Source organism: Cariama cristata, unplaced genomic scaffold (genome assembly GCF_000690535.1).
Source record: "Cariama cristata isolate BGI_N322 unplaced genomic scaffold, ASM69053v1 scaffold3431, whole genome shotgun sequence".
NCBI lineage: Eukaryota > Metazoa > Chordata > Aves > Cariamiformes > Cariamidae > Cariama > Cariama cristata.
This window is the reverse complement of record NW_009599643.1, coordinates 11556-21005: the sequence shown is the minus strand read 5'-3', so window position 1 is coordinate 21005 and position 9450 is coordinate 11556. Positions and strand designations below refer to the sequence as shown.

The 9450-nt window shown below is 39.0% G+C and overlaps 1 protein-coding gene across 1 annotated transcript; it reads right to left on the bottom strand.

Moving 5' to 3' along the window:
- Positions 1 to 3783: 3783 nt before the first annotated feature.
- Positions 3784 to 8094, bottom strand: AP1S3 (adaptor-related protein complex 1, sigma 3 subunit). Its single transcript, XM_009709746.1, has 5 exons — positions 7959 to 8094; positions 7679 to 7859; positions 6333 to 6441; positions 5237 to 5374; positions 3784 to 4262 (listed from the first exon to the last, which is right to left on the bottom strand). Exons 1-5 carry the CDS (start codon positions 8092 to 8094, stop codon positions 4227 to 4229), a joined length of 600 nt encoding a protein of 199 aa, XP_009708048.1. The 3' UTR covers positions 3784 to 4226.
- Positions 8095 to 9450: the final 1356 nt, after the last annotated feature.

Genomic DNA, 9450 nt, shown 5'->3' with positions numbered 1-9450 from the left:
CATCTAAAACAGAAATATGATGTAAGACGATGATGCAGACTCCATGCTCATAAAGGCATCAGATGAAGTTAACAAAAATCCCATCATAGGGATTAACTGCAGAACTGAGACCTTTGGGTTTAGTCATTTTATGCAACATCCCCCTCACGCAGGAGCTGTGCTAACAGAAATATTTTCAAACGCATTTTCAGTGGACTAGAATGTCATGGACAGGCACAGATAGGAATTTTCTCTCTCTATGAACTGTATTGAGGCTTGTTATTTTGAGGCGTCTGTTGATTGAACATCTCTGGGTATCTCTGAAAGCCTTACTCACACTGTTAAACTCTTCTAATCTTTCCTCATAAACCAATCCCTCCTGACCCCTAATGTACCGTTACTGCGTGCTGTATTACTCCAACACACCATAGTGCTAAGCAGAGGATAAAAAAATCTATTATCTATTGAAAGGACTGTAAAATAAAGGAAAAAAAATAGTAATTCATCCTTTCATAAGTACAGCATTACTCTGTCCAACAAATTCAGACACAGAACCATACCTAAACTTTGCAGTAAGTTTCCCACCTGGGTTTCTGAAAGCATAGGGGCTTTTTGTAGGAGCAGCTAAGGTGAGGTGATGAAGATTCACTTTCACTGGCTTTTCGTTAAGCAAAGACTGATAGGAGGTAACCAAAATGTCAGTTTTCCTACAGCTATTTGTAAGAGTTGACACATTTTAATGAGCCACAACACTCAAAAATGCATAATAAAAAAAGAAACAGAATTTATAAGAATTCATGAATCCTGTGAGATCCTGCCACTCTTGCCTCTCACTCAGGATGATTTGTCATACTTTTAATATTCCTTTTGACATTATTACACTTATTTTTATCCCAGTCTAATGTCTGTGTCTCTCTCTTTAATTGCCATGATATGCTCAAAGATGTCAGAACTCGTGAGCTGCAAATAGTTGCATGACAGAGAACCAGCCCTGTCACAACTGGTAAGCAGTAAGATCACGGTAAGAATCCTCCAGGCAGAGATGCTAACAGGAAAATCAAGAAGCTTTTTGATAGATGCAGCTGGCAAAAGCAAGGAAGGCAATCTAGGCTAGCTACATGAACATAATTAATGGTTATTTTAGTGAATGTAATTTTGCAAACTAGGACACATGTGCTTGAAGCTTGTCAGCAAGGTAAGAGTTTAGAAAACCACAAAACATGTTAGTGAGATTGGGAGAACTGTTAAGGAAACTGCTTTCTAATACTTTTTTGGATAATAATTTCATAAAGTAATCTCAGAAAACTTTACATTGAGCATTTGCTAGAATAGTCAGGCAAGTTGGAAAGAGAAACATCAACAGCAAACACACATTAAATGGGCAATGCTTCAGAGAGATTTGTGAATATGTACAAAGATCTATGTATCTCCTGCTTTAAGAAAAATCCAAGAACTATGAGAGAGAGACATAAATCTCCCCACGAGCTATACTCCACAGTGCACTCATCCGTGTAGAGTCCTGTTGATGGCAATGGCGTTCCACAAAGATGGAGGCACGGGCATTTTGACACAGTGACCTAAAGATAGCCTGACAATAACTGGGTTTCATTTGGGCTTTTTCCCTTTGGAGAAAGAGTTGGGTTGAGCTGAATGCCATTATAACACCACTTCGGTGAGTGACCCCTTTCTCACTGAAGGCTGTAAAAAGTATAAATACAGGTTTGATGTTTCAAACCAATCTGTTCTTAAATATGCTATACGTACAGACTGGCACTTGTAAAAGTCACATGAAGTAATGCTCACCTGCCTACTTTGTGTAGCCCATCTACGGGCAAAAGGAATCTGTAGATGTTTCTTAGAGCACAAATATAATTTAGCAGTTCTTTAGAACTGCTTCACACATACTTTCTATCCAACTTTGTAGCACAAAGTCAGTTGGCACAACAGACACACCATATTCCAATGACCTTCTGCACTAGGGCAAGGAAACCATACTAATTCCTTCACATTTCTCAAGTTGACACTGGATATGTCGATTTGGCAATGCTACTTATTTCAGATGCTATACTGATGTGGCTGGCATAACGAGCACCAGCTAATGCTTTTTTTTTTTTCCATAAGGAATTCTTCTTCATTTGAAATGAGAGAGAAAGAAGTCATACAGCTCTACTTAGAATGACTGAAAAGACAGACTTATGATACCCTTATTCATACCAAGAAATCTTCTTTTTGGAACTCCTGTTTTTATATACTCCAGAATTCAAGCAACATGGAAGTTACAAGAGTCAGAGAATCACAGCATGGCTCCAGAAAAGTGTAAAAGCGAATGAAACTACTGATGATTTCACTGAATAGAAGTCACTTATAAAAGTAAAGAGCGGAAAGAGCCTCTTTGCACATTCTGAAGTGGCTTCTTAATCAATTAAACACTACTTTAAAAAAAAAACACCTTCATTTCAAACCATGAGAAAATAATATACAACTCATACAATTTCATTAATTTACTATTAAATTGAATGTCTTCAGAGCTATTAAAAGCCCTTCAGCAATAACACTGTTTTTTCGATGCTGAAAGTACGCCTTTGACATCAATACAGAGAAAACAGATGGAGAAAGTAATTATGAAAAGAGCAGCATGACACTATGAACCAGCTTGTCACAGTTTTACTAACAGACTAGAATAACACAGGCAGAAAAGTGGGTTGACAATTAGCAAAGTTGTCATGTTGTGTCAAAGTGCTCCTACCCTCCAAAAAAACCCCTCAAAACGCCTCCCCAGGAAGATACAAACAGACTGGAAAGGAAGGAGCATGCAGGACATTTAAAGATTAGAAAAATCCATGAAGGGAAATACTGACTGTACATCCCAGAAATCAAGGAAAAATATATGCTGAGGGGAAATGCAAATCAATGCTCAGATCATTCTGGCATATTTGTCCGGTAACTTACCTAATTTTTGTATAGGATAATTTCATGATTTGACAGAGACAAAACATCTAGCTATGAGTTATGGGCTAAGATAAACAGAATTTCTCTGAGCTTTGAATTCTGTTAAAGGAGGAAATAACCTCTCTAAGGAAGCCAGTTCAATCAGTTTATAGAGTCCTAACTGCACTGGCAGAAAGACAGGCAAGCTAACACACCTGGGTCCCCACACAGAGCTACAGTGTTTTATAACACACAGTAAGATGCACAGCCCAGCTGATTCTTCTCCTCTCTACCATTTTAGCTTTTCCCTTTCTGCAGCTAACAAAGTTATAAAAGGTTGATTAAATTGCCCAACCTTCACAAAAATGGGCCACGTTCAACTGCTAGAAAGCCGATCATCCCAATAGGTGTGTGAATTTGGGACTGGAAAACTCTACTGGGAAAGGTGGTTATTTGTGGATACCAAAAGATATACGAGATGATCTTCACCCTAAAATCCCAAAGACAAATTTCTTCTCTTCAGGATATCTCCTGCTCTCAAGTTGCACGCTTCCAAAGGTCGCAGCCTTTGTCCAAGTCTAGGGGATCTAGGAAGGGTGTAGGAAAATGAAGAGAAAGACAGAAACAGGCCATCCGCATGCAGCAGCCAAAAGGATTCATTAAACCTGGGAGAAACCTACCTTGAGACAGAACAGTCTTCCAGATTAAATGGAGGTGTGGAGTGTGCTCTAGGAGCAGTTGGAATAGTCTTATTAGCAGAAAATAGAAGGAAGATAGTGAAAGAAAGGGGCTGTTCCAAAGAGAAGCATATTTCTTCTTACGCTAGATGGGTTAATCTTTTCAAAACAAGCTTGTGAAATCAGGGCCCACAACAATTTGGCTTTTAGAAAAAAATTATTATTAGAGCAGAATAATCATTACATTTAAAATAATGGACATTTGTACAAAAGTAGAGTCATACGGTCAGCAATGGACCAAAACTAGTAAAAATACCTCTTAAAGTACTGTCAGAGTAACATTTTATGATGACAAAACCTGTAGTTAAAAGACATAGTACAAAACAAGTATTTAGTCCAGCAAGGAGAAGAGAAACTCGATCAAGGGTAATAACAACCCTGAGAAACTCATATGCAGAGTAATGCATAATTGTTAAACCATATGCTACATCAGCTGACCTTCATCTTCACCATTATACAAACAAACCCCTTTAAGTTATTGTTTTTTGGTATTTCTCTGAGGATCTGGCACATTGGGAAGCAGTTTCAGGAAGTGCATTTTACAGATGCACGCAGCAGATCTCTCTCCAGGTAGCTTTAACATTAAAATGCAGGCTTGTTCATGTACTCTTCCACTGTCTGGAAAAAAATAAAAGAAAGAAACAATTGATGCATTATGGAGTGGTACAGTAATGTTCAAACATACTCTCTTGTCCTCTTTGAAGACAGTTGTAGTTTTGCATGGAATTAGATCAGATTAATTAAAATGTAGAAATAATTCTGCTTTAAAAACGTTTAACAGCGTTGTAGAATCTGATCAAACCATGACATATCACGGTTGTGGCTAAACTCATCATGTCTGGCTGGCCTTTGTACATAGCTGGCTTAGTTTCATGGGCAAATGCCAGACCACTGTGAAAAACTGTTTGACTTGCATAGTGTGTCCCTAGCTAGTTCTACCAGCATGCTGTTTCCTTCATTATTATAATGGATCCTTCACTACCTATGAAAAAAATGACGTAAATCCATCACATTCAATTGCTTTTGCTATTCCTGGCTTAACGGTACAAGGTGCATTACAAGTTAAAACAAGAGAATTCCTGCAGGGTTCTGAATAAAGGTTATGTATCTGTGCCCTGCAGAAAAACTACACAGGTGCTTATGAATGAAAGTGGAGTTTGCCAACACATACTCTTTCCAATTTTAAATGTCAATAGTAGGTCATCTGTTTCTGAGATATTAGTGAAACTGAAGAGATTTTTCTGTATTTATATATACATACGTATACATAAAAGACAATCTTAGATTATGTTCCTATATTATATAAATATCTTAGATATGTCTTAAACTATTTCTTATATTCGAGAAACTCTAGCAGTTAAACTGCAAGAGAGCAACAGCAGTATATAAAGAGCCTCCAGATGATTCCACAAGATGCAAGAGGGTTGGACTGAAAGCTTATGTAACTGATACGTGAACTGCATTGTTGTACCTACCAAAACGGAACATAAGACACATTTGGGTAATTAAGTACCAGAACTGCTTAGCTGTGTTTTAAGCTCCTGTCAAACAAGGAAGATGAGGTGTTTGCCTTTTGTCTTCCTCTGCCTTACCTCCTGCAACATGTCAGAGTCTTCTATGGCTTTCACTGCAGACCTCTTTGAAGTTTCTTGTACTTCACCACCAATTATAAACTCATCAAGAATAAAATAAGCTTTTTCAAAATTAAAGATAATATCCAGCTCGCACACCTGCCAGAACAAAAGGACACCCCACATTTAAATCACTTTTACAGCATTATAAACACTACTGGGCCAAAAGTTGTTAAGATGATCAAATGTATTCAACATACACACTCTTGTGGCAGGTAGCAGAGTGAAGAAAGATACTGCATATGCTGTAATATTGCAGTTTCTGCATATATTCTCTTCACATATATAGCCTAGACTTACAGCAAAGGTACTCCACTTATTTTATTTAATACACTACATGCATACTGGTTCTCAGAGAACAAAGCTGACTTCCTAGCCTACTAACCTATTAATAGGTCTTATATAGCACTTGTAATATGGGTTATCTATGTTCATGCACAGTTTCACAGAGCAAGACAAATTCCCTGCCCTAGTGACCTTACAGTCACCAACTGCTTTTTTGTTTTCAGGTGGTACAAACATGAGTCATAGCACAGTGATGTAAATAAGAGATGAATTAAGGTATTGGGAACAAATTTAAATATATTCATAGAAAAGATGGGTCTCTTGTAGTCTTTAAAGACTTACTGAAAGACTTATTTGGACCTTCTTCAGGTCTTTACTCAAAAAAAAAAAAATACGCACTTTATCCTCTTTGAATGTCCTTAATCATTACACAATATTATTAAACAAACAAAGACAGTGTATCTGAAGATGTCAGGAGAGAGAATTAAAGTACTGCCACCAAGGGTTTTTTAAGTAATCTTCCTCAAGCTTTCCCCTCAAATTATATTCCCAGACAGGCATACAAAGCATCGAGATTAATTTTGGGGGGGTGGGGAGAAAGGATGGAAAAACAATCTTATGATAGTTTCAGCACTATTTTATAAAATATTCTAATAGTGAATTTCAGTCTGGGTTGAGAGAGTCTACAGGGCAAGTAGTGCAGATGGAAACACAAAGCCAAACAGCTCCAGATAACTGTTCATTTATCAGACAGCCAGGAAGTGAAACCTACGTTTCCAAAGTATCTGTCCAGAAGCTCTACGTATCGATGAACGACCTCTAGCGTCAGGAGCTCATTATCCTGGTCTTCTATTGCACAACAGAAATACAAACTAGCATACCTAGGGAAACAAAGGCAAAAACGTCAGAGTGAACAGCTGGATCCTCAGTGCTCTGCTCCGCTCTTAGAAGTTATACAAATGACACTTATTGTCTATCTAAAATAATAATGTCTGTATAAAATAATCATTTTCTACCATTCTTATAGTGTCCCAGAGAATACTTTAAAAGATCACATAATTTCAACAAATTATTAATTTAGTTAGAAAAACAAACTCCACCCTTGGGAAAGTGGGATACCTCCAACACTGGTCTTAATAAAACAGTAAATCAGTAGTACTTTTAAGGTCTCCCTCACCTGCTGCAATAGCACTACAGTAAGCAGGGTTAAAAAAACTGTAGAATGAGTTACTGCTCTTTATTTTTGCCTTTATTTTTATTTTTTAATAAAGGTGGAAGGAGTTACATCTCAGCAAGCCTTCTGGTCATCAAATGACTGACAGTGTTTTACGTAGGGCCACAAAGCATGAAACTGCTTAGCCCAATCTTCATAATTAACTTGCAGTAAAACTTTACATTTAAATCAACCCAAGATGGGAGTAATGATCTACCTCAGCTTTCTGGTGATGTGGTTGGAGGTCCAGCTTGTCACAGCATCTGGTCAGATGTTTACATCCATCACTTCACAGCATGGAACTCAATTTTTACTAAATGGAAGATGCTGCTGAATTTGTACAGTGTGCTGTACCTTAAGACTACTTTTGTTTGCTACAACTTTACAGGAATTAACGGGCAGTTAATGCTAAGCATCACGTAACTGGGGACCAGTGATTTGTTTGGAAAAGGAAATGGGAATTAACACTTTCCAGAGCAACAAATATTTCAGACAAAACTTGACAAAATGTTGAAAGTGCCTCAGAACAGTTCCTGCAACCTCCCGAAGAGCCTGATAAAGCCCAGCACATGTCTCAGCAGGCTACCTTGGGGAATGAGAAGGAGCAGTGAAGCCTAAAGCCTTCTAACAGAATTTCAACCACTAATACTTATTAGGTTACTCCTATTTTTCTCATTTGACAGATTGTACAAGTATTTTTCATCCCACAATTTACCCTGCCAATTTATCCAGGGACACTGTGCTGTTACGCACAGTTAGATTACCAATTGCAGGCTCCTACTAGCTTAGTCTAGCACATAGGATTTTGTTTGCTGTTTTTCTTAAAGCGAGTCTCTATTTTTCTTCTTCTAGTACGTGTTATTTATATGAACAGGAATTGTATGTTCTCATAAAATTACTCACACCTTTTGTAAACAAGCTTGAGGTCTTTCCAGTCCACAAAACTACTTGTTTTTTGATTGCGAGACAAAATAATCTGAACAATTTCTCGAATTATCTTTTTCTTCTCTTTATCAGGTAACGTCGTATACCATTTCTGAAGCCTTAATTTCCCCTGCCGACTGAACAGCAGTATAAAGTGTATCTAGAGCAAACAAAGCAACATGGTTAATGTGGGGCCACGGCCAGAGAAGAGCATTCCTCTGCCTGACGCCAGAAATCTGTGAGATGTTGGCAAAGGCATCTCCAGCCCTGGTGTGACGTTTGGATGGGGCGTCAGCGAGGTCTGGGGGAGGCTGAGCGTGGGAGCAGAGATCCCTCCCCTCTCCTGTTTCTCTCCCCGGCAGCTCTCCCCTCCCTGCGGGACCTCTCCCACAGGCATCCCCTTTGCATCCTCTCCTACCTGTTCTCCCTTACCTTATGCAAACAGCAGCTTTGCTTCCTATTCTGCCACTTCGCTGGGGAACAGGAGGAGCATCACCACTTTGCAGTGGTGAGAAGAGGGCTCCATCCCCTCCTCCAGCAAGATTAGATACCTTAGTGAAGGGAATAAAGACTTACATACAACAGGGCTAGGGAGATCAAGGATGCAGTGTGGCACAAGACTGGAAATATGAATACCTAGATAGTAACCATAATCACTAACAATCCTGGTATTGCACTATTTCAGGTCACAAACAAGGCAGTGTGTTCCTAGAGGAGACTATAAGGAGCAGAAGAAACCAACTACTTTGGAAAGGGAGCTTGACGAGTTTTACTAAAGAAATCACCAGATTATGAAACACAGATGACTGTGACGACAAAGGACAGACCTTAGTGACTGAGGATATTACATTAAATAAAGCACGATATGTACACTGTTCTAAAATCTCCGTTTTTAAGCTAATCATAATTTTACATGGTTTGACCCATGATTTTTTCATGCTTAGCATTAGCACTATTACTGACATACAGAAGCGCTAGCTTTCTAAATGCCAGTGGGCCTTTGAAAGAAAAGTATCAATTCACATTTATACAAATACTTTTATTAGTAGATTAAAGTAACTGACCATACTAAGTCTATAAGCAGTACAGTAAGTTGCCTACCCACTGCATGGAAATGGCTTTAAGAATGCAGGAAATCTATTTGAGGATGGCATCCATCTCAACGGGACATCCTTTGCTAAATGAAAACAACCCCAAAACCTAGTGGGGATAAAGATGCTTCCAATGGCTGAAGACACTGAACTGCCCTGTTCTTGACAGGCATCCCATCAATTTTCTCACCAGTACCAACGCTTGGAGGCCAGGGACTTGCAGAAAGATGCCTAATCGTAGTCACAGCCACATGCACGATGACAGGCACACTGCCACTTGCCCGTGCAGAGACAAGGCTTCCCGTGATGCTGGGAGGACCAAGGAGAAGCACAGGAGCCTCATTTTTCTCACTTGCTCCCAATCCTTGCGAACTCCCGACAGGAAAGCTGGCAGGTCCCTTGCCACATCCCCGTTCCCATTAGCCTAGCCTTACCCTTCCCTATATCTTCTCAATATACACCCTAATCCCTTCTCCCTCTTGTCTTCTATTCCAGTTTATTGCTGTACCTATACTTCCCCATCACTCTATCTCCCTAGTGAGGATTAAAGTTAATGTTCACAATTACTATTAAGATTAGAATACAGATTTCTGTAAGGACAAAATCATCCTACACTCCACCAAAGTCCAAGCAGAGAAGCACACCAGAGAAGCTTCCATGTA

Coding starts and splice junctions, on each gene's coding strand:
- AP1S3 (XM_009709746.1), bottom strand. CDS start 8,094: ATGCCTGTGGGAGAGGTCCCGCAGGGAGGGGAGAGCTGCCGGGGAGAG. Junction 6,442..7,678: donor CTCAAGCTTGTTTACAAAAG/GTGTGAGTAATT, acceptor TTGTTTCCCTAG/GTATGCTAGTTTGTATTTCT. Junction 5,375..6,332: donor TGGACAGATACTTTGGAAAC/GTAGGTTTCACT, acceptor TTGTTCTGGCAG/GTGTGCGAGCTGGATATTAT.